Source organism: Protopterus annectens, chromosome 4.part1 (genome assembly GCF_019279795.1).
Source record: "Protopterus annectens isolate FY-2018-M chromosome 4.part1, PAN1.0, whole genome shotgun sequence".
Lineage (NCBI taxonomy): Eukaryota > Metazoa > Chordata > Ceratodontiformes > Protopteridae > Protopterus > Protopterus annectens.
In genome coordinates, this window is record NC_056734.1 from 509,626,384 (window position 1) to 509,652,271 (window position 25,888).

The window sequence follows — 25,888 nt, forward strand, 5'->3', positions numbered from 1 at the left end:
GAAAATTGGCAAATGATAATGCTAGGTGAAAGTATGTACAGAACTCCAGGCAGCAGCTTCTAGGATGTCCCTAGTAGGTATGCCCCTGAGAAAGGCTGTAGAGGTAGATGTGGCCCTGCTTGAATGGGGCCTGATGCCCTGTGGGATAGGTTTTCCATGGTGCTTATAGCAGAAATGAATGCAGTGGCCTATCCATTTGAAAGAGTTCGTTTTGAAATAGCTTCCCCCTCTGTCCCTGCAGCAAATGCCACCAGCAGTTGTTCAGATTTCCTTTGACGTTTAGTCCTGCCCAAGTACAATCTAAGCTGTCTGTCCACATCTAAAGAGTGCAGTATTCGTTCCCCTTTGTTCTGTGGGTTAGGAAAAAAGTTAGGCAAATGAATGGACTGATTAAGAGCCACACTAGATACCACCTTGTGGCATGAAGGAGAGGTTGGTTCTGAGGGACACCCTGTCTGCTTGAAAGATGATGAAAGGTTCCACTGCGATAAGGGCATGGAATTCAGATAGCCTTCTTGCAGAAGTGATTGCTAAAAGAAAGCTGCTTTTCAGGAAAGAAATTTTAAATCTGCAGTAGCAGCTGGCTCGAAAGGAGGAAGTGTGAGTTTCTCCAAGACAAAGTTAAGATCCCAGGCCGGAGTTGGAGCCCTCCTGGGTGGCCTTAAATTTTTGACCCCTCTGAGGAACTGCTTGAGCAGTGGATGAGAGAAGAGGGGAGGCTCTGTGCTATAATGAGCCGAAATGGCTGAGGCATGAATTTTGATGGAGGAAAAAGACAAGCCCTTCTGAAGCATCTCAGTCAGATACTGTAGAATCTGAGTTAAATTGGGCACTGCTGTGTTCCTTCCTTGAGATTGGTTCCAGGCAAAGAATCTTTTTCCATTTTGCAGCACAAGATTTTCTAGTACTAGGCCTCCTTGCCTCAAATGATATCCATCACTGATTTACTGAGGGATGGTAAAGGAGAGATTAGGTAATTAGCCAGGCTGCTAGGTTCAGGGTTTGCAGATGAGGGTGCAGAATCTGGTTCTCCTGCTGAGACAACAGGGAAGGATTGCGAGGCAGGTGCCATGGAGCCAAGCGTGACACTGCGCAAGAGTGGGTACAAGTGTTGACGAGACCAGTCTGGTGCAATTAAAATCATCCTTAGAATGTCCTGTTTGATCTTCAGTAGTACCTTGGAGAGCAGAGGCAGAGGAGGAAAGGCATAAACTGATCGGTTTTTCTAACAGAAGGATAGAGCATCCACTTTCCAAACTAGCTTGTGGGGAATCCTTGTGCAAACTTCGTCCAGTTGATGGTTCTGGGGAGAGGCAAACAGGTCTATATCTGGGCTCCCCCGTTTGCTTGTCAACATGTTGAAAATTCTTGGTTCCAGTTTCCACTCGTGTGGGTCCATGAGGTTTCTGCTTAGTCCATCTGCCAGTGTAGTTTTCCTGGCAGGAATTGAGCTTGTACATTAACTTGGTAGCTCAAGGCTGTGTTCCACAATGCCATGGCTAGTCTGCAGAGGGTGTAAGAATATGTAACCCCCTGCTTATGTACCACATGACAGTGGTGTTGTCAGTCTTTACCATTAGAAATTTGGAAGAATCTGGTCCTTGAAGGCTGTCAGAGCATTCTGTACAGCTAACATTTCCTTTTGATTTATATGCAAGTGCATTTGACTTGGGGTTCCATTTGCCCTGAATGCACTTTCCTGCCAGGTGAGCACCCCCCCCCCATGCAAAGTCTGATGCATCTGTCAAGATTTGCGCAGCAGGAGGTAATGTGAATGGTAGTCCCCTGTTTTGGTGGCAGGCCTCTGCCCACCAAAGGAACTGTAGGCGTAAGCAAGGTATGATAGCAATCCTTGCTTCCAGATCCTGTGAATGTTGACACCATAGGCTTTTGAGATACCATTGTAGTTTCCTCATATGCAGCCTTGCATATGGTATTAGAAGAATGCAGGAGGCCACGAATCCCAAGGCTTGCAGTATTTGCCTTGCAGATAGCTGGGTTTTTATGGCCACTTGCTTGAAGTAAGTTGTCGAATGAATCTATTTCTCTGGCATGAGGAAAGCCATCTGGGAAGTTGTATTCAAGCTTGTTCCCAGGAATATAAATTGTTGACAGGGTAACAGGTGGGATTTCTTTTCATTTACGGTGAACCCCAGACAAGTCAGTACCCTTTGAACAAAGGCCAGATTCAAAAGAATGTCTTTTGCTTTATGTCTGAATTAGACAACCATCCGAGTATGAATATATTTGAATATTTCTTTGCCTGCAAAATACAATGACTGGAGCGAGGCACTTTGTGAATAGCCTGGGCACAGTAGACAAGCCAAAGGGCAGTGCAGACAACTGATGGTGCATGTAGCCTGCTTTGAAGCATAGGTATCTTCTGCAAGCCTCCCTGGATAGGGATGTGCAGGTATGCTTCTTTTAAGTCTAGTGTTGCCAACCATGCATCCTTGCCTAGCATAGGAAGCATCTGGTGAAGAGTCAGCGTTTTGAATGTTGGAATCACCAGAAAGGTGTTTAGAATAGAAAGGCCCAGGATAGGACTCCATTTATTGCCTTTTCTGGGTACCAGAAAAAGTCTTGAATAGAAACCTTGTCCCTTTTCCTCTTCTGGAAGCAAATGAATAGCCCCCATGTTTAATAGAGAGAGTACTTGATTTTGGGCCTCTGCCCACTGATTTGGGAGGTAGGTCTGGCCACCTGCTTGGTGTTGGTAACATGTGGAAATGAAATCTGTATCCTTGAGACACTACTTAAAACCCATTTGCCCTGGGTAAGGAGTCCCCAGTTTTTGGCCTGCAGTCTAATCTTTCCACCTAAAGGAGCATTCAGTTGGGAAGTGCTTGGTGGTTTTAAAAGCAAGTCATTGAGACAGTTTTCCATAGGGGGGAGTATTACTACTCCCAGGTTTTGGTGCAGAAACCCCCACTGTCTAGTCTTGTGTCCCTTGGGACTGAAACCTGGGGTTTCTGCTGTACCTGAGTTTGGCTTGCTAAGACCTAGGAGGGGCTGGAAAGGACCAATTTTTTGAGGGCCAGTGCCTACTAAATCTAGGAGGCTGAACTTGTAAGAAATCTTTAACAGTTTGCATAGATTTAGCTTTATCTTCCATCTTTAAGAACTTCTTCAGCCTTGTTGTCAAACAGGCGGTCCTGATTTAAGTGAGCATCCAACAATTTAGCTTTAACATGATCAAGCAAATCTTGCTCCTTAAAACAAGCATGCCTTCTGAGCACAGACCCAGTATCAACAGCCCTGCAAGAGGCCTCTGATGAATCAAATCCACATTGCAAAGTATGTTTTCCAACCTGTTCAGCAGAATGTATTAAATCCTGTAATTCTCTATTTTCAGCACAGTCAGGAATTAACATAATTTTCTGTTTAAGCAATCCAGTAACATGTTGTTGATACTTTAACATATGAAACTTTTAGTTATGTACTTAACATAACTTTAGATGTTTGGGATCCATCTCGCCTACATTCTGTACTGATGGGTTCGGAGCCGATCCTCGGCTCCGACTGGGCATGCTATACTATAGAGCGAAGTCTCTAATTGGCTGAGCTATTCTATATCCTAGGATGCACCACCACCACTTCCCCAGATCTTGTTTGTCCGCACACATGCACACAGTCATAGACAGTTGAAATAACATTGCCAGGTGTTTCAAGATGAAACGGCTAAACTGAACCGTCCGGTCTCTTCTGATCTCCAAGGAAGGGGGAAGGAGGGTGGGTTATTAGGAATGTAGGCGAGATGGATCCCAAACATCTAAAGTTATGGTAAGTACATAACTAAAAGATGCTGTGATCCTATCTCGCCTACATTCTGTACTGATGGGACAGCGTCCCTAGCACATGATTCCTGGGTGTCTCACTGGAAAACACTCCTGAGAACTGTGGAACCGAAGGAAGCTCGCCCCCGAGATGCCACATCCAATTTGTAATGAGAAATGAAGGTGTGAGGAGAGGACCAGGTAGCCGCAGCACAAATGTCACTAATGGCAAGCTTGGAATGAAAGGCTGTTGAAGTAGCCATAGCTCTTGTAGAATGAGCCTTCACAGTGGTTGTAAGCTCTCTATTAGAAAGAAAGTAAGTACGACTGATACAGTCTCTGATCCACTTGGCAATAGTGGCCTTCGTGACGGCTTTGCCCAATTTATTGTCCGAAAAGGACAAACAACTGATCTGTTTTCCGTGTTTGGTGCGTCCTAAGTAGAAACGCAATTGCCTGTGAACATCCAATGAATGGAAGATATATTCCGCTCCGAGTAGTTGGGGAAGAAAACTGGGAGTTCCAATGACTGTTGAAGACAAAAACTAGAACAAACTTTGGGAACAAGGGATAGATTAGGCCTGAGGGATACTCTATCCTTATGAAAAAACAGGTATGGTGGTTTGACACATAGGGCTTGAAGTTCCGAAACTCTTCTGGCTGATGTAATTGCCACCAAAAAGGCAGTCTTCCAAGAAAGAAATTTCAAGTCACAAGTTGCTGCCGGTTCGAAGGGGGAAGAGCTCAAAGCACCTAATATGAAATTAAGATCCCACGGTGGAGCTGGATGAGAAATCGGAGGTCGTAGCAGCCCAGCACCTTTCATGAAGGCTTTACACAACTTATTGCTCAAAGGTGGGTCTATACTTTCATGAAAATTAGAAATAGCTGCTAATTGAACTTTAATGGTAGAGACCGAAGACCCTTGATTGAATAAGGAAGCTAAAAATTTTAAAACTTCTGACACCGAGGCAGTAATGGGATCCAATCCCCGGAGCTGAGCCCAAATGGCGAATCTCTTCCATTTGCTGTTATACATTTTCTTAGTGGAATTCTTGTGGGCCGAGGACAAGATATGCATGACTTCCGAATCCAAAACCTGGTTCCTGACTATGGTCGGAAGTGGAGGAGCCAAGCTGTTAACCTCAATGAGTGAAGGGACTGATGCAGCTGTCCCGACTGGTGGATCAAGAGATCTGGAACCTGGTCCATAAACCATGGACCGTCCAGTGCGTATTTCCGAAGAAAGGGTAGCCAGACTTGACGAGGCCAGTATGGGGCAACTAAAATCATCTTGCACTGCAAGTGAATTGCCTTCTGGATCACCCTGGGAAGTAGGGGAACCGGTGGAAAGGCATACAGTAGGCCGTTGGGCCAAGCTTGGACTAGGGCATCCTTGGGAAACCCCCCCGGAACTGGGGTGAGAGAAAAGAACTGTAGACATTTTGTGTTGAGGGGAGTTGCAAAGAGGTCGCAACAAGGAGTTCCCTATCTTCTGAAGATCTGAGTTGCCACTCTGTTGTTCAGAGACCACTCGTGCGGGGAGAGAATAGTTCTGCTCAATCTGTTGGCTATCACATTGGATCTCCCCGGAATGTGTGTTGCTACCAAGAAATGGTTAGCTGCAATAGCCCAATCCCATACTTTCATGGCCTCTCTGCAAAGGGGGTAGGACCTGGTCCCTCTCTGCTTGTTCAGGTACCAGACTACTGACATGTCGGACTGTACGGCAATCATGCCCTGGGGAAGATAACTGTGCAGTGCTTGTAGCGATAGAAGCACTGCCCTCATTTCCAGTATGTTGATGTGTAGGGAACTCTCGTCAGGGTGCCACTTGCCTTGGACTGACCTGCCCAGGTAATGTCCCCCCCCACCCCGTCTGGGAGGCGTCCGTAGTCAAAGTGGCCACTGGAGGCGGAGGAACGAAGGGTCGCCCCTGATCTAGGTTGGAGGACAGAAGCCACCAACGGAGGTCCTGTTTGCACGTCTCCGTGATTATAATGAGGTGACAGAGGGAGATCCTGATACGACCACTGGACTGACAGGAGCCACTGGAGAATCCTCATGTGCAATCTTGCCAAGGGAACTAGGAGAACGGTAGCTGACATGGAACCCAACAGTTGTAGGACTATCCTTGCTGGGGCTCTGCATTTGGAGAGCAATGCTCGGACCTGAGATTGTAATGTTTCGATCCTCTCTGTAGGAAGATAGACCCGCATTTGCTTTGAGTCTATCTCTACTCCGATAAACCGTATGCGCTGAGATGGCAGCAACACAGACTTTGCCCAATTTAAGGGGATTCCTAGGGAGTTGCCTAGAGAAATAGTGGCTGCTAGGTTTTGTAAGAGTAGACGCCTGGAGGTGGCAGTTAGGAGCCAGTCGTCTAGGTATGGAAACACCTGGAATCCTAGACTTCTCAGGTGAGCAGTCACCACCGCCAAACATTTGGTGAACACCCTGGGGGCTGTGGTGAGACCAAAGGGCAGTGCACAGAACTGGTAATGACTGTCTCCCAGGTTGAAGCGCAAGTGTCTCCTGGACGCCTGATCTATCAGGATGTGATAATAGGCGTCCTTGAGATCTATAGAGTACATCCAAACACCTTTCTCAAGCAGCGAGAGAGTGGATTGTAGGGTGACCATCCAGAACTTGGACTTCTTGACAGAACGGTTGAGCTTGCTGAGATCCAAGATGGGCCTCATGTCCCCGGTCTTTTTTGGCACCAAAAAGAATCTTGAGTAAGTCCCTAATCCGGTCTGGATTTCGGGGACCGGTTGGATGACTCCTTTTTGAAGCAGCTTTGAAATTTCGATAGCTGCGAGATCCCGTTGACTGGGTGGTGGTTCCGGGATTTTCCGGGATGGTGGGGGGGGGGGCTGAGAAAAGGGAATTGTAACCTCCGACAATGATCCGGAGCACCCATCGGTCCTGGGTGATATTCTCCCAGGCCTTTAGGTGCCTCGAAAAATGACCCCCGACTGGCTCTGGAGCGGCGTAGTCGGGCAATCCTTCAGGGATGCTGGAAGGTTGAGGAGCCACGAAAGGACTCTCGGTCTCCAGTGTTGCAGGGACCCCTGCCGCCTCTGGGACGGCGTCTTCCTGAAAAATTCCCCCCCACCCCCTCTGCCTCTAGAAGGGGGATCATCCTGCTGTGAGGGGTAAGTCTTCTGAGATTTGCGGAACCACATTTTCCCCCCTCTTCTAGCCTTGGGATAAGGCCGAGCTGGCACCGGTTCCACAGAATCCGGGTGCTCCCACGCCCTTTGCGAGATCAAATCCAGGAGCTCATCGAAGGGCGGAGACACCCAGGAGGCGGAAGGCTGAGCCCCGAAGGCCTTGAGGAAGACAGACTCCTCAGCAGAAGGGGGTTTGGACTGCCAGTCGCCTCGTTGCTTGAGGATTTCTAAGATGTCCACAAAGGAGACATCATCCGAGGACGACTTGGGGGACCCCTCCGCATCATCGAGGTCAGTGTCTGATGTGAGAGACTCATCAGGCGAGTCGACGTGCTTCCTCTTACACTGTCTCTTCCTGGGAGGTTCCTCCGAAGAAGCCTCGGAAAGACCCCCAGGGAAGGGAGGAATCCCCAATGGGGGTGATCTCAGGCCCCAGGGCTCCGCTGTCTTGAGACAGGGGGACAACAAAGGAACTAGTCTCCATGCCAAGGGAAGGTGCCGGAGAGATGGTGGAGGTAGCCAAGGAAGATTTGGCCAAAGCACTCCTCATGGCCCTGAAGGCCAGACACCCCCTCCCCCCCCGCCGAGTCCTGGGAAGGTCCGACCCCCGAGGCCACAGCAGTAGATGGCACTCCCGCAGCAGACGCACTGAGAGGGAGGCTCAGAACCGAAAGCATCGGACCCAAAACGTCACCCCCGGGGCCGACCGAGGAGGTCCGTGTACCGAACTCCGACCCGAAGGTCGGGGTTGGAGTAAGGGTCGGAGCCGACCCGAGAACCTCCACTGGCTCCACTAGCACAGACTCCAACGGCGCCGAGGCTGTTGGAGGAACCAATACCACAGGGTGGACGATCGGCTCCGAAGCAGACTGGGCTGGAGCAGAGATCGGGCCCGAGTTGACTTCTCCGCCGGTTCCGAAAGACTGGGGGACCGGCTCCGAATAGTCTCGAGTAATATCAGCGCCGTGGGAGATTCCACCAGTACAGCAATTTCCCTCGGAGCCGACAGGGACTTCGGCGCCGAGGTAGAGGAGTCTGAGCGAGCGACCTTTCTCGGCTCCGAAACCAATGGAGCCGGAGAAGGTGACCCACCTCTCGATGCTCGAGCACTCTACTCCGAAGACAGAGGAGTCGAGGCTGGAGGCATCGAGGCAGACCGTTCCGACCTCTGCTCCGAAGTCCGTGGAGCCAACGGAGAAGCCTGCCTTGATTTTTTTGCTATCTGCTCCGACGGACTGGTCGGAGCCGAAGACCTCTTCTTTTTGGAAGTAGAGGGAGAAGAAGATAAAGCCTCTTCAAAAGAATGGGGTGATAAGCCCTTTCAATATTAATTTGTTTTTCCTCTCTTGGAGGACACGTGAAGAAAAAGCATGGCATACACTGCACGACTCTTGAAGGTGTTTGGGGCCTAAACAATAAACAGAGAGAGAGTGATCATCCGTGATTGACATTTTGTACCCACACTTGGTACACTTCTTAAAGCCCGAAGGCCTATGTTCCTTTGACATATTACAAATACACACACAAAAATCAAGGTAACTGAGAATACAGAAAAGCCTAATCCTTCTAACTTAAACAGGATGGGCCAACAACTCACACAGGCGAAAAAAAAGTTGTAACAGCTCTAGCAGAGCGCAAGGGCAAGGCCCCTCTAACTAAAATGGAACCTCGACGTGTAGACAAATACCAGACAAGAAATTTTTTAAACAAACAATTTTGTAACAAAAAGGACCTTAAGAATGTCCAAAATAGAGCGTGAGGGAATCCCTACTAAATTAAGCGGGAACCTAACGCTAACAATCCACACAAACTCAAACTCACACAAACCCTACAAAAAACGTTTAGTAGCTGTTAAAAATCAAAATTCTGACAGGAAATTAGTCAGTAAAGAGTACTTAGCCCAGCCAAGTCGAGACCACGTCTATTGCTGTCAAGCGGCAAACGAGATCTGGGGAAGTGGTGGTGGTGCATCCTGGGATATAGAATAGCTCAGCCAATTAGAGACTTCGCTCTATAGTATAGCGTGCCGAGTCGAGAAGCAGAGGATCGGCTCTGAACCCATCAGTACAGAATGTAGGCGAGATAGGATCACATAACATCTAGCAGTTTAAAGCCTTAATGGCCAAGGTTGCAGAAGTGTAAACTTTCTTACCCCATCTATCCAGCGCTCTGGAGTCTCTATCGGGGGGGGGGGTAAAGACTTTTAGCAGTAGAAGCCTTAATGCCCTTGGGTCCCTGTGAAAGTGTCTCTGGAACCACAATAGGATTTTTAAAAAGAACTTGTGAGAATCAGGAACTCTCATCTCTGTTAGGTTTTCTGGGAGCAGGAGGCAAAGAATCAGGGGCCAACTAGATTCTGAAAAGGCATCATCAACAATGTCTAGTACAGGAGGTATAGCTAAAGGCCTATGCTGAGGCAGGAGTAAGAAATCCCTAAGCCTCTTTTTTGAATCAGAAAAATCCTGGCTTTCCCAGTGGAAATGCTACCTTAGAGTATGTAAGGTCTCACCAAAAGAAAAATCCTCTGGAGGGGAAACAGAGGGAATAGAGTCCTCTGCATCAGAATCATCATAATTAGATAAGGGCAAATCTAGATCAAAAGAATCAGAAAAATAAGAATCCTGTTCAGAAGATTCATAAACTTCATTCTTAAGTCTCTTAGAAGGGGGAGGTTGGCTTCCCCGGATTAGAGTTATAAGATCTTCAGCCATTCTTATCAGTTGTTTTTTAAGCATAGAGGCCTGAGCATGTGGCCTGGGCATCAGTTTCTTAGGCATGGTTCGAGATTTTGGCCTAAATGAAAGAGGAGTCTGTTTAATATGCAAGTCCATAGGCCTGAATACACCCTCAGAAGCCGGTGCCTGCACAGCAGCTCCAGACCCATCCAAGGTAGACATCCGCAGGTTCCACAGTTGAAGCATCTCACGGCATACCGGACTCCGAATGGGTCTCTGTAGAGGCCTGCACGTTAGCAGTAGTGGGCATCAGGGGCTGCAAAAGCACCTCACTGAGTACCAGCAAACAGGCGACTGGCTTAGAAGCTTCATCAGCAGATTTGGACCTCGGCAGCCTGTGTCTGTCTTTATCTTTGCGTTTTTTTGGAATCCCGGTAGTCGGATGGCTAACAGATGACATTTCTGGATAATTAAACAGAGAACCGAAATATTTAGAAGCGAAAAAATACAGACGACAGATAGTGCACTGATTAAATAAAGCACAAAACAGACAGCAAGGTACGTCGTGGTCAGGGCCTAGGCAAGGAATACAGTACAAATGAAAATCTTTGTGAGGTAATTGGCTTTCCACAAGTAATACAACTATTAACTTTTACTGACATCGGTAAGGAGCAAGAAAAAGTTTCCCCAATGGGGTACTTAGCTTTAGTTGAAGACTTCGGTTCTGAAACTCGAAAACGAAAATTTCAGGAGTCGGCCGACCGGCACTTGAACTGCTTCTGCTTCAGGCACCGCACAGCAAGAAAGACTGATGTAATGGCGTGGGCCGCATGTTTTATACCCTGGATGACCTGACGTCATGGAAGAAGGGACAGCAACCGACGCAGGACCCAAGACTTTGTTAATCAGGCCAACTGTGGGCTACTGCAAGCAGGTAACCCAAACGTAATGACTGCAACAGTGAAACACAAAGAACATCATACTTTCAATAACTTCAGGGAAATCTATACAAACAAGGCATTAAGCACATAACTCAAATCACTTTATGCACTTGGAATTTTCATCTTGAAAAAGTACAGTTTTGTACCTACCATAAATGTAGATGTCCGATAGACATGCAACTGCAGTCATAACATGTGGGTTGTCCTGCCTCAGGCAGCCCTCGGTCAGCCAGATTCCAAAGTCTGGGTCCGATGTCGGCTGATGTCGCATTTCTCTCCGACGTCAGAGCGGCTGGAGTACATAAGCATCAGCCAACGCCATTTTCTTCAGTGTTTCTTGCCCCAGATGCCAGGTGCCCTCCAAGGAAGGCTGTAATCAAATTGGAAGACAAAAACAGGATTCCAAACAAATAAATGAGCAGTAAGACAAATACACCATAACAGATATCCCCAGCTAAGAGTAACAGGGATAGGAGTGGACCCTAGGCATAGAGGGATATGGAGGGAGGGAAAATCCGACTGCAGTTGCATGTCTATCGGACATCTACATTTATGGTAGGTACAAAACTGTACTATGTCCTTCAAGAATGCAACTGCAGTCATAACATGTGGGTAGAATACCATAGCTTAGCTGGGGGAGGAGGTATGCTCTAGGAAAGAGATGGTGTGGCAATCAAACCCTGCAGGACTGCCGAAGCAAAGCCTGCTCTGGATCTGGAATATAGAGGGAGATTGTAGTGTTTGGAGAATGTATGCATGGAGCTCCATGTAGCAAGCTTCTAGAATGTCCTTGGTAGGGACCCCTCTTAAGAATGCTGTAGAGGTGGCTGTAGCTCTGGTGGAATGTGGTCTGACATTGGCTGGAACAGTCTTTTCATGAAAGGAATAACAGAATCTGATGCAATGTCCAATCCATTTAGAAATAGTCTGTTTTGAAATTGCTTTTCCTTGGACTGCAGGGGCGTAAGCTACAAAAAGTTGTTCAGACTTCCTACTGGCCTTGGTTCTGTCCAGGTAGTATCAAAGTTGTCTGTGAATGTCCAAGGTATGCAGAAGTCTTTCCCCCTTATTCTCAGGATTGGGGAAGAAAGCAGGCAGATGAATGGCTTGATTTAAAGAAACCCTAGATACCACCTTTGGCATAAAAGTAGGGTTGGTCCTTAATGAAACCCTGTCTCTGTGAAAAATAATAAAGGGTGGTATTGCCATTAGGGCCTGTAGCTCCGAAACCCTTCTTGCTGAGGTAATTGCCAACAGGAAAGCTGTCTTCCATGAGAGAAATTGCAAGTCAACTGAAGCTGCTGGCTCAAAAGGAGGTAGAGTCAGTTTTTCTAAGACAAAATTGAGGTCCCAGGCTGGCACTGGGGCCTTTCTTGGTGGCTTAATGTTCTTGATTCCCCTGAGGAATTGTCTTAGTAAGGGGTGAGAGAAAACAGGAGGATCAGTGTTGTATCTAGCTGAAATAGCAGATGCATGTATCTTTATGGAAGAATATGAGAGGCCGTTCTTTAACATATCTGCCAAATATTCCAAGATGAGTGGGATGTTCAACAATGATGCATCATGTCCCTTGCTGGTATTCCAATTGCTGAATCTTTTCCACTTTGCCAAGTAAACCTTTCCGGTGGATGGTCTTCGAGCCTCTGTTAGTATCCGCTGAACTTCCTTGGAGAGAGATAAGCTGAAGTTATTTATGGGATCTCCCAGGCTGTTAGCTGCAGTGTCCGAAGATTTGGATGCAGTGTTTCGAAACTGTGCTGAGTCAAAAGCAGAGGCCACTGGGGGAGGGCCCATCTCCTGGTGTGACATATGCTCCGTAGTAGAGGGTACCAGTGTTGTCTTGGCCAATCCGGAGCCATTATGATTCCCTTGGGCTTCTCTGCTTTGATCTTTAGTAATACTGAGGTCATCAGTGGCAGAGGTGGGAATGCATAGATTGCTAGGGAGTTACAATTGAAAGAGGGAATCTATTTTCCAAGCTTTTGGATGGTATGTCCTTGTGCAAAATTTTGGTAGAAGATGGTTGAGGTGAGAGGCAAATAGGTCCACTTCTGGCTTGCCCCATGTCGAAGTGAGTTGTCTGAAGGCCTTCGGATGCAACCTCCACTCGTGTGGATCTGTGAAATTCCTGCTTAGGCTGTCCGCCAACACATTGTCCTTTCCTGGAAGGAACTGGGATTGTAACTGGATATTTAGGCTCAGTGATTTCTCCCAAAGCTACATTGTCAGTCTGCAAAGGGAGTAAGAGTGGGTGTCCCCCTGCTTGTTTATGTACCACATCACAGTGGTGTTGTCTGTCTGTATCATTAAATGGCCTTGCTGGAGTTGGTGTTGAAAAGCCTCGATGGCATGCATTACTGCCAGCATTTCCTTTTGGTTTATATGCAGATGTGTTTCCTTTGGAGACCATTGTCCTTGTATACACCTGCCTTCCATGTGCACCCCCCATCCAAGGTCTGAGGCGTCTGTAGTCATGGTCTGTGTTATCTTTGGTTTTTTGAAAGACATACCTGTGTTTTCCTGGCTCACCGAGGCCCACCATAGGAATTCCTTTTGTAGGCATGGTATGATGGTCTCCAAGTTGTTGCTGTGTTGAGACCAAATGCTTTTTAGGTACCATTGAAGCTTTCTCATGTGCAGTTTTGCTAATGGAACCAGTAGAATGCAGGATGCCATGTAACCCAGGGCCTGTAGGAATCTCCTTGCAGTCATCTGGGTGAGTTTTGCTAAACCTTTGAAGTAATGAGTTAACTTCTCTTGCTTGTCTTCTGTCAGGTAAGCCATCTGAGAGGCTGTGTCTAGTTTGGCTCCTAAGAAGATTATTTGCTGGGATGGCTGCAATCTTGACTTTTGGAAGTTGACTGTGTATCCCAGAGCTTGGAGTAATCGTATGACATAATCCAGGTTTTTTGTCATCAATTTGTCGTCCGCTTGTATGAGGCAGTCGTCCAGGTACGGGTAAATTTGTATACCCTGGAGCCTGCAATGAGCAATTACTGAAGCCAGGCATTTTGTAAATACTCTGGGCGCAGTAGATAAGCCAAATGGCAATGCTGAGAATTGATAATGCTCTGGCCCTGCAAGAAATCTGAGGTATCTTCTGCAGCTGTGTCTGATAGGGACATGCAGGTATGCCTCCTTGAGGTCCAGAGTAATCAGCCACGACTCCTTGCCCAGCATGGGAAGGAGTTGCTGTAGAGTCAGCATTTTGAACTTTGGTACTATGAGAAAGGTGTTTAATGCGGACAAGTCCAGTATTGGTCTCCATTGAGATTCTTTTCTTGGAACAAGGAACAGTCTTGAGTAAAACCCCTGGTCTTGTTCCTGTTGTGGAACTCTTTCTATTGCTTTCATTCAAGTCAGCAGAGTGATTTGCTTGATAGCCTCTGTCCTCTGATTTTGCGGTAGGTTTGGCATGCCTTGTTTTCTTGATAAGGTATGAAAATGAAACCTGTACCCTCTGTCTATAATGTCCAAAATCCATTTGTCCTTTGTCAGTCTGTGCCAGTTTTCTGCAAACAGAGATAATTTCCTGCCCAAGGGAGCTTCTAGTTGTTCCCTGGTAGGCGGTAGTAGAGGAAAGTCATTGAGTTTGTGGTCGTTGGGCAGGTGAAACCCCTGCGTCACTTCTTTGGTTTCCTGGCTGCCATTGTCGTCCCCTTTGAGGGTCTCTGTATTAGCCTCTTCCTCGGCCACATCTGTTCTTACCCCTTTGAAACTTTTCTGGATTAGGAAAGGACCAGTTTTTTGAAGGCCAATTCCTACTGAATCTGGGGGGTTGAACCTGGAGGAAATCTTTCACAGTCTGAACTGATTTTGCTTTTTCTTCGATGGTCTTTAACACATCCTTAGCATTTGCACCAAAAAGCTTGTTCTTTTCCAAAGGTGCATCCAGAAGCTTTGTTTTTACATGATCTGGTAAAGGTTGATATTTTAACCAAGCATGTCTACGAATCACTGCCCCTGTCATAGCTGCCCTACATGAAGCTTCCAGTGCATCATATCCACACTGCAGAAAGTGATTGCTTACTTGCTGAGTGTTATGTACAGCTTCCTGCAAAGTCTTCCTGTCTAAAGGATCTGGAGAAGCTAATGTTTTTTGTAAATCTTCTAGGAGATGATCCTGATATTGTAACATATGAAAAAGGCAATTTAAAGCTCTCATAGATAAGGTAGTGGATGTGTAAACCTTTTTGCCCCATCTCTCTAATGACCTCGCTTCCCTGTTGGAGGGCAAATGATTTTTTGAGGTGGAGGCTGAAACTCCTTTAGGCCCCTGGGAAATAGTTTCCAAATCAGCAGTATGGGCCCTGAATAAATGGGAATGAGTTTCTGGGACCCTGTAATACCTGTCTGGCTTGGCTGGAGCAGGAGGGAGAGAATCAGGGGTAGCACTAGAGTCAGAATACAAATCATCCAGAACATCAAGTACAGGAGGAATAGCCAAGGGCCTGTGCTGAGGCTTCTTAAGGAAAGTCCTAAGGAGTTTCCTAGAATCAGAATATTCCTGACCTTGCCACTTGAAATGTTCCCTCATGGTGTGCAGAACTTCCCCAAAAGAAATATCCTCAGGAGGGGAGGCCGAAGGGATGGAATCTTCTGCATCCGAGTCCTCATAGGTCTGGAAGAGCTCCTCCTGGCCATCAGAGTGGACAAAGCCCTCAGAGTCTTCATCTGAAGGAGTTGGATCAGAGGGTTCAACCCGGGGCCTTTTATCAGGAGGAGGCTGGGATGCTCTCTCAGGATGGGCCTGTGAACCTCTAATCATGTTAATTAAATCAGCAGCCATGGACATAATTTGTGTCTCCGGAGATGGCGGAGGTAAGGATTTAGAAGTAATATGCTTTGTTTTGCTGGCTGCCTTAGCCCTAGTGTAGGCCTTAATAGACATGGCCATAGGAGGCCTGGCAGCTCCACGTGCAGGAGTGACCTTGTCTACAGCAATCGTCTCGGGCATTTCCTCGGTTTCGGAATCCAGAGGAAAATCTATAACTGGCGGAGTAATGTCTGGAATCGGAGTAGTCGGTAATGCGGTGTCTTCGGTTCGGAGTGGTGGAGGGACCGTCTCAGAGGGAACTGGAGCACTCGCGGTAGGTTTTGGCGTGGAGTCGGTGGTAGACGCGGGCCGAGGATGTCGGTCCCAGTCTTTTTGCTTTTTGGGAGTTTGCGATGTCGGAAGATCCGACGGCATGGTGTAAGCAAATTTATCGCCGAAAAAATCTTCAGCGAACTCCGCCCGGCACCTGAGTGCGCTTGTTGAAGCGAGCACAGGCTACACAGGCCGAGACGTCGTGGTCTGGGCCCAGGCAAGGTAGGCAGTAAGAGTGGAAATCCTTATAGGGTATTTGTTTACCACAAAAAAGACAATTGTTAACTTTTTCAGTAATTTCTGACATCGGCTGAGGCAAGAAAAGGTCCCCAACGGGGTACTTAGCTTTTTTGATGACTTCGGTATCGTAGAATACAGGAGCTGACCGACCGGCACTTGCGAACTGCTTCTGCTTCGGGCACCCCGCGGCAAGAAAGACTGAAGAAAATGGCGTCGGCTGATGCTTATGTACACCAGCCGCTCTGACGGAGAGAAATGCAACATCAGCCGACGTCGGACCCAGACTTTGGAATCCGGCCGACCGAGGGCTACCTGAGGCAGGACAACCCACATGTTATGACTGCAGTTGCATTCTTGAAGGACATCTGTATCAAAATGCTGAAAACAAAAAACAAAAAAAAAAGCAAAACATTTTTCACATTGTGCTGGTTCTTTCCCAAGCATCAGAAAAAAACTTTCACAATTATAGCATTAAGACTTTTAATTTACATACCCAATTTGACTGATTGCTCAGAAACTCCAGTCCAAAGTAATCGCTCTCGATTAGATTTGAATGCTTCAATACTTGGATTAAGAGTGCCTCACCATATGATTTTGACTAAAAGGTAAGAGAAAGAAAATTCAAAGGAGTCTACTCTGACCATTCAAAATGGTTACAGTGGGTAAAACAGATCAAAGCAATAATTTGCAATATCCATGATTAAATAAGCACAGCAAAGAAACGCAAGTGGCTACATGATTCCCAAAGACCCAAAATCTTTCCCTGCACTGTACAACACATGTTTCACTCTACAATTGTGCACAGCATTCCCGCCAATTCAATACAATATTTGCATATGTATTGGCCATGTGAGTCCCCATGGTTATGCCTGCTGTCTGCAGAAATCTTAGTTAAGACTATTTCAATCAGACTACCAATATTTTCTATTGATCTCCCATTCATGGCAGTATTCTTACATAAAAATTCATGTATGGCATTAACACCATAGTCATTCGGGATTAAAGTAAAGAGAGAACTGTGTCATGCGTAACAGTCATGTATTCATTCTCAATATTATTCTTATACCACATGTACAATTGACAAAAAATCCCCAGTATCCTTTATATAACTAGGGCATAGGGGTAAATATTTACTTAAAATACTTTGTATATAAATGGATAGGGGTTCTGTCACCCATCCTCTCCCTGGGACTATAGGTCTCATTTGTGGTTAAGAGACACAGACTTATGTAATTTGGGAGTACCATATTATGTTTTATATGCTTATCATACAAGGTTGCTTGTACATTTAATGAACGTTTATTATTTGTCTAATGTTCTTTGTTGGCTGTGTCATATGTTGTATCTTGATAAGGTATAAAAGGAATGTCGTTCAAAGTAAATGAATACTGATGAAGGGCAATTCCCGAAAGCTCTGTTCTTATGTGAAATAAATTAAGCGTTTCTACTTGTTGACATTTGTTGTTTTATCCACAAAGCCAGGAGTTGCAGTACTGAGGCTTTATCCACAAGCCCAACATACCTTACTGCAGATTTAATGTTAAAATTAAAACATGCAATCCATTCACTAAGCTCAATGTTGGTGCTCAAAGTACAGTGCTGTACACTGTGTAGTATTTTTCATTTGTTCACATGTTTCAGTTTGCAGACTTATTCAGCTTATATTTATTTTGCTATTTTTGGTTGCATTGCTACAGGATTTTATCACAATGATATCTGTAAGGGAAGACTTAAAAAAACGTTTTCAAAAGTTCACTGCCCCATTATTTCAGCACTGAATATAGCAGTCAGTTTCTTTAACAGAGGCATTAAAAAAAAAATCACACATTTTGAATAGGTATGCATATATTAACGGTTGAGAAAAAGTGCTGCAAGCATTTTCATGCACTGTAAATATACTTTTGTTTAAAGGATCATTCACTCAAACATTACACAAATTGTTCCAAGTCCTGTCTTCTTTGAAAGTTCACACAACCTAAACAATCAAGAATACTTCCCTCAAATTCCATTTTTATCAGTGTAATTTGCTCCTTCCTTTCTAAAGACATCGGAAAAGTTCATTATCAGTGCGGTGGCAAGTCGGTACCAAAAGCAGCTCAGTAGTCAAAAAAATAAAAGTATCCAGAACCATGAACAAGCAGAACTCTTAATATTAAAATACTGATAAAAGAATTGATAAGAACACTTAAAACACAAGTGATACAACACTTCCACCATTAAGGCTTCATCAGGCTGACATCAAGGGAAGTACAACATTGATTTATATACAATTGTTAAAGAACATCACATGATCAAATGCAATTAGTGAACCTGGTTATGCAGGTAGCTTAGAAGAGGTCTTAAAGTGTCCATGTTAAGCCCAGGGGGAAATGTATGACATATCTAAAAATCCAATTTAGTTCTTGTTCCATTTTAAGCCTGATATCACCACCCCTCAATGCTTCTGTCATAACCAAGCATCAGGAACTTTGTGATTTATCCACTTCCTTAATGTGCTTGTACAAAGCATTTGTAATAATGTTCCTTTTTTGATATCAGACATTCTGTCTTATTCTTTCCTGAAGTTTTCTATTAGTCTTCATTATGTAATCTGCAGTGCATTTACAGCAGGTTGCATGGTAAACCAGGTTGCTTTTATTGCAATTACCATAAGTTTGTATGGTAAAAGCATTCCCAAGTTGCACAATGTTTATCAGTATTGATGAACTCCAGTGGAGGCAGTTATTACATTTAAATGTTCCTTGTTCATTTCTAGTAAAGTGAAGGGGACAGGTGGGTTTCTCTATATAAAAAATTTAAATTGGCATCTCTCTTCTGACAGTATTGTGGTGTCTCACTTACGTTACATAGCTCAGGTATCACAGTTAAAATGCCCCAATACATTCCAATTATATTCTTGATTTTAAGGTGTATTTTTATTACAATATAAAACATATCTAAGTAGTTATGTGTTGTCTATTAGGTCTCTTGTCGTGTACATAAGTGAAAAATATGGGTTGAGAGTTACTTCCACGTTTACGGATAACTTCTATTTTGGATTTTTCATCAGTGGCCCTATAACCTCTTTGTATAAATTCTTCAGCTAATATGTCTGTAACTGGCTCTTCATATTAATGCCATCAGTACTCAATCTAGCAACCCTCAAACTTTAACAATATTTTTATGTTTATGTTGAGGGTGCATATTTGTTCTGTGCAAGTATTTGTTCCGATTTCCTTTATATAGTAGTTTCTATCCTAACTTAAGTTCAATTTACTAAGGGCAATATCTAAAAAGTTTAAACCTGTGCAGGAGATGTCACTTTTAAAACATAAAAGTGTGTGGTGCTGGTAATGTACATTACAAATTCAGAGAGCTCTGTTTCGGTCCCATTCCACACAAGAAAAAGAACAAAATATCTGTACAACTTAATTTTGCTTCTATATGCATTCTTTCCCACTGAAACATCACAAGGTCAGCATAGGGGATGGCGATGGGCAGCTGGTTTGTACAGCTGACGTTGAAGCAGAACAAGGTTAAGTCACAGATACATTAACTTTCAATGGAGTAAAATCTGAAAACTCAAGGAGATGGTTCCTAATACGGTTAATGCCAATATCATTAGGAATGACAGCAAAAAGCGAGTCAGTGTCCAGCATTACAAAATAAAAATCACCAGATGAGCAGAGTTGACCAGTCAAGTAATTGAAGAAAAGTAGTTGTGCCTTTGATTAAGGTATCTGCTGCTGTTAATATATTTTCAGTTGTGTATTCAAATATTTAGACAGTTGTTCAAGGACCCATCTACGGGCTGGCACAATGGGTCTCAGGGGTGGGGAAGAAGTAGATTTATGCAGTTTTGGAATACCATAAATAAAAGGCAGTATAAAATATTTTATTTATTCATAGAAGATAGGGACAATGTACAATCTCTAGTAACAAAATCCCAAGACTGGTAATCCTTGGACAAAAGTTCTCTTATTCAGTCACTGAATTCAGATACATCTTCAACTAATTAATCATATTGAAAGTATGAATGAATGAATGAATATTGTACCCTACTTTACATTTTATATTGCTTGTTCCATTTGTTTCTCTTCCTTTTTTCTTTATTTTTTCATACAGTGCTTGAGGCCTTTGTAAATATTGTATATAGTTTACTATTTTGTTGTTGAAACGATTGTTTTAAAAATCAATAAAAAACTTTGAATAAATAAAAGGCAGTTTGCAATTTTTTTTTAATTGTAATAGTTCATTATCAATGCACAAGTCAGTATACAACTGCTGTAATTTCAGATACATACGCGACTATATAATTGATTTGGCATCTATTAAAAAATGTAGTCGGAGTTGAGCATCTGAAGCATTGTATTAACATAATATATGGTATCCACAACTGCCATGTCCCCACCGGTCGTCAGCATTTTTAATGACTATGTCAGTGTTCATGATTTAAGCGCTTGTGCTTCATTTGATAAACTAAAACTTCATTTCATCACTATGCTGACAAATTGTTTATATTTCTCGTTCGACTGCTTTTTTGAATAACAGCTGGATTGCTATTTGGTATGAAAGTGCTAGTTCTTTTATGCTCAATGAATGGACGTTCATTGTTGCCAAATATTTTTAGATTTAGCATTCTTGTAAATTGTTTTAGTTCCAATATTGCAAGCGCTATATCCATAGACTTTGCAGGGATAAAATTAAGACCTTTAGATAAGGACAGTTCAATTTCAAGTATAAGAAGACATGTTAAAAGTTTAATTTTTGAATATGGTTGAGTCCTTGTTTAGCTCCACGTAAACAGTAGCTGACTAGAGTGCTGATCCCTCTTGCATTGACCTTTTCTTCGGACATGGTTCCAATAATGGTAAAGGGTTTTCTCCTAGAAGGGAAAAATTCAGAGGGCAAGAGCTGTAACATTGTTTGCAAACACTACAGTTACGTTTTGTCTGGTTTGTGAAGTTCCTTGGTTATCCGTTTGAGTAGCAGTGTTTAATTGTGGATCCTTATCAGGTGTTCGTTTTCTGATACTCCTACTGGACCACGAACACACATTACCCAAGTCAGTGATATCTCTACAAATTTTTTTTTGTCAATCTCTTCTTAAAGGAAAACTGTCAGCAGTTTCCTGTTAACAGTTTTGAATGTCCATTACGTTCAAGGTTGGCTAACAGGTCTGAATATCAGAGTTCAAATCTCATCTCTTAGCCATTTCTCAACTGAGCTAAAGAATGCCATAATTTCCATATATCAAAACGAACAGCTAAGATTTATAAGTTGCCAGTCTTAGTCTGGATATTTACCTGCATGAGACAGCATCTTTAAAATCCTCAGACCTCTAGGTACAATTTTTATGCTGCAGATAAATATTGCAACTCAAATGCTGCCACTGCAGCTGTTAGAATGTAAACATTGTTCCATTTCCTGTAGTATGCTGCAACAGTTTAAGAGACATACCTTGATCCATATTATTTATGGAAGGCTCAATGCCATCATACAGACCTGTTAGAAGGGGACTGGCAGTAGTGTTAAGCTCATAAAAATCGATAATACAGTCCTTGTAGGCATATTACTCGTGGAAGGAACTACAGCTCGGTTCATGTCCACCATACCCATCAAAAAAACACAAGTCAGAAAAGTTTAGTACCAGTGTAGTAGTAAGTCTGGTACCCACAAGCAGTTCAATAGACAAAAAAATAAAAGTATCCAGAACCATGGAGTAAAATAAACTCACATTTTAATGTTAAAATACCGATAAAAGAATGGATAAAAACACTTAAACGCAAGTGATACAGCACTTTTACCATTAAGACTTCATCAGGCTGACAAAGGAACCACTGTTAAAAGAACATCACTTGATCAAATGCAATTAGTGAATATGGTTAAGCAGGTATCTTAGAGGATGTCTTAAAGTGACCATGTTAAGCCCAAGGGGACTGGGAGACTGAAATCTAAAAATCCAGTTTAGTTCTTGTTCAGTTTTAAGCATGATATCCCTGAGCAAGCAGAAGGCACAGAAGGCACAGAAAATGTTTGCTGGCTAAAAGAAATGTTTAAAATAAAGGTATTTGATGAAAAGAAACAGTAAAGCAAAACGAGCATGTTTAAAGATAAAACAGGGCATGTTTAGTGTAAAACGAGCAAAAGAAAATTATGTTGGACGTATAAAGGGCTTAAACGAGCAAAGCTAATACAAGGGCAAAAAGGGCACATTACGCAAAAATAAAGCAAGGCAACTACATGTGTTTTGGCAAAGTGCTATGTTTTGGCATGACTACTTCATATTGTATAAGGGCATAACTTTTAGTTATGTACTCACCATAACTTCAGATGTTTGGGATCCATCTCGCCTACATTCTGACTGATGGGTTCGGAGCCGATCCCTCGGCTCCGACTCTGCACGCTTATGCCAAAGAGCGAAGTCTCTTATTGGCTGAGCTTACTATATCCCAGGATGCACCACTACCAGTCCCCCAGATCTAGTTTGTCCGCATATATGCACACACGCATGCACTGCTTATATAACATCGACAGATGATGCAAGATAAAAATAGTAGAACTCAAACCGTTCAATCTCTTCTGATCTCCAAGGCAGGGGGAAGGAGGGTGGGTATTAGGAATGTAGGCGAGATGGATCCCAAACATCTGAAGTTATGGTGAGTACATAACTAAAAGATGTTATGTGATCCTATCTCGCCTACATTCTGACTGATGGGACAGCGTCCCTAGCACCTAAATCCTGGGTGGCTCACTGGAAAACACATCTGAGTACCGTGGAACCAAATGATGCTCACCCTTTAGATGCCACAACCAATTTATAGTGGGAAATGAAAGTGTGCGGGTTGGACCAAGTAGCCGCAGCACAAATCTCAGAAATAGCGAGCTTGGAATGAAATGCAATAGAGGTAGCCATAGCTCTAGTAGAGTGAGCTTTGACAGATGTTGTAAGTTGCTTATTTGAAGAGGAATAAGCCTGAGTTATGCAATCTCTAATCCATTTGGCAATAGTAGCTTTAGTGATGGTTTTACCCAGTTTATTATCTGAAAAGGACACAAACAATTGATCTGTTTTTCGAATTTGTTGAGTCCTGTCTAGATAGAAGCGCAATTGCCTGTGAACATCCAATGTATGCAAGGTGTATTCCGCTTTGTTTGAAAATTTTGGAAAGAAAACTGGTAGCTCTAGAGATTGTTGGAGACAGAGATTAGAACAAACTTTTGGAACAAAAGATGGATTAGGCCTAAGTGATACTCTATCCTTGTGAAAAATCAAGTACGGTGGTTTGATAGATAGGGCTTGAAGTTCTGAAACTCTTCTTGCAGAGGTAATTGCAATTAAGAAGGCAGTTTTCCAAGACAGATATTTCAACTCACATGTAGCAGCCGGTTCAAAGGGGGAAGATGTTAAGGCACAGTACCAAATCAAGATCCCACGGAGGCGCAGGATGAAAAACTGGGGGTCTTAAAAGCACAGCACCTTTCATGAAAGTTTTACATAATCTGCTGCTCATAAACGGTGGGTCTATGGATTCGTGAAATTTGGAGATAGCTGCTAGTTGGACTTTAATAGTAGAGACTGAAGATCCTTGATTAAACAAGGATGTTAAAAATTTCAAGACCTCTGGTATCGGGGCAGTAATAGGGTCTAAACCTCTGAGTTGAGCCCAGATAGCAAACCTCTTCCACTTACTGTGATACAATTTCTTAGTGGTGGGTTTGTGGGCTGAAGATAAAATGTGAATAACTTCCGGGTCCAAGGTGTGATTTCTGACTAAAGTTGGAAGTGGAGGAGCCAAGCTGTTAATTTCAAAGTGTGAAGGGACTGGTGCTGTTGTCCCGACTGATGAACCAGAAGGTCTGGAGTTAGATCCAAAAACCAAGGAGCGTCCAGAGTATATTTCTGTAGGTAGGGGAACCATACCTGACGAGGCCAGTACGGAGCAATTAGAATCATTGTGGACCCCAATTGGGAAGCTTTCTGGATGACTTTGGGGAGGAGTGGAACCGGAGGAAAAGCATAAAGCAGTCCTGTTGGCCAAGGTTGGACTAGAGCATCCGTAGCTGCTTCCCCTTGACGCGGGGTCAAGGAAAAGAACCTTTGCACTGTGTTTGTGGTGTTGCAAACAGGTCGCAGCACGGAATCCCCCATCTTTTGAAAATTTGAGCTGCTACTGTTTCGTTCAGGGACCACTCGTGAGGAGAGAGAATAGTCCTGCTCAGTCTGTCTGCCAATACATTGGATTTTCCTGGAATGTGGGTCGCTACCAGGAAGCGGTTGGTAGCCACTGCCCATTCCCACACCCTCATGGCCTCTCTGCAAAGGGGTAAGATCTGGTCCCTCCTTGTTTGTTTAGATACCAGACCACCGACATGTTGTCTGTGTGGATAGCGATAATGCCTTGAGGGAGAAACTTGTGGAGGGCTTGTAGGGACAGAAGTACAGCCCTCATTTCCAACACATTGATATGGAGAAATGTTTCGTTTGGAAGCCAAGAACCCTGAACTGACCTGCCCAGACAATGCCCCCACCCGTCTGGGAGGCATCCGTTGTCAAGGTGGCCACCGGAGGGTATAACAAAGGTCTTCCTGATTCAGATTGGATGGCAGAAGCCACCAGCGGAGGTCCCGTTTGCACGTTTCTGTAATCAGTATGTGATGATTGAGGGGGAGATCCTGAAAAGACCATTGTGTCGATAACAGCCACTGAAGAATCCTCATGTGCAATCTTGCCAGAGGAACTAGGAGAACCGTGGCAGACATTGAACCTAAAAGTTGCAGGACCATCCTGGCTGGGGCTTTGGATCTTAGAAGCAGGGCTCGGGCTTGACCTTGTAATGTTTGTATCCTTCGGAAGGAAGATTAGCATTAATTTTGAGTCTATCTCTGCTCCTATGAATCTTATGCTGAGAAGGCAGCAAGACAGACTTTGACCAGTTGAATGTAATTCCCAGGGAAGCACCCAGGGAGATGGTGGCTTGTAGGTTCTCTAGTAGTAGATGCCTGGTGGTGGCAGTCAGGAGCCAGTCGTCCAGATAGGGAAACACTTGGAATCCGAGACTCCTCAGGTGAGCAGTCACTACTGCCAAACACTTGGTGAACACCCTGGGGGCTGTGGTGAGACCAAAGGGCAGTGCACAAAATTGGAAATGACCGTCTCCCAGGCTGAAGCGCAGATACCTCCTGGACGCCTGATGATTCGGTATGTGATAATAGGCGTCCTTGAGATCTATGGAGCACATCCAAACATCTTTCTCCAACAATGGGAGAATGGATTGTAAAGTGACCATTCGGAATTTGGACTTCATGATGGACTGGTTTAGTTTGCAGAGATCCAAAATGGGTCTCAGGTCCCCTGTCTTTTTTGGCACTAAAAAGAACCTTGAGTAATTTCCGGATCCGATCTGGTCTGCGGGGACCGGTTGGATGACTCCTTTTTCTAGCAGCTTTGAAGCTTCTACGGCTGCAATTTCCCTTTGACTGGGTGGTGGGTCCGGGATTTTTTGGACGGTGGGGGTGAGTGTGAAGGGAATGGTGTAACCTCCGGCAATAATCCGAAGCACCCATCTGTCCTGAGTAATAGACTCCCAGGCTTTTAGGTGCTTGGCAAAAGCGGCACCAGACTGGCTCGAGCAGCACAGCCGGGCAATCCCTCATGGAGTGTGGGAGGCTGAAGAGCCACGAAAGGACTCGCGGTCTCCAGTGTTGCGGGGCCTTTGCCGCCTCTGGGACGGCGTCTCCCAGAAAAATTTCCCGTCCTCTGCCTCTGGAAGGGAATCTTCCTGCTGTTGAGGAAAGAATTTCTGTGATTTATGAACCACATCTTCCCTCCTCTTTTAGCCTTGGGATAAGGCCAAAGGGAGTGGAATAACGATGCTACGGCAGATAAAGTCTTTCCCTCTTGCTCACAGCAGGTAAGAGTGTCTTTACCTTGGGTCCAAACAAAGAGGACCCATCAAAGGGAGCGTCGGCAAAGGAAGACTTGAAGGCCTCCCGAAATGACACAAGGAGC

General features: G+C 44.5%; 1 protein-coding gene across 1 annotated transcript in view; it reads right to left on the reverse strand.

Annotated features, from left to right (window-relative positions):
* The window catches only part of LOC122801241 (FERM, ARHGEF and pleckstrin domain-containing protein 2-like), a 611,801-nt gene that overhangs the window by 485,827 nt on the left and 100,086 nt on the right, over positions 1–25,888 (reverse strand). Inside the window, exon 3 of the mRNA XM_044070792.1 lies at positions 16,391–16,495. Within this exon, the coding sequence (XP_043926727.1) occupies positions 16,391–16,495 (105 nt within the window). The remainder of the gene's footprint in view (positions 1–16,390; positions 16,496–25,888) is intronic.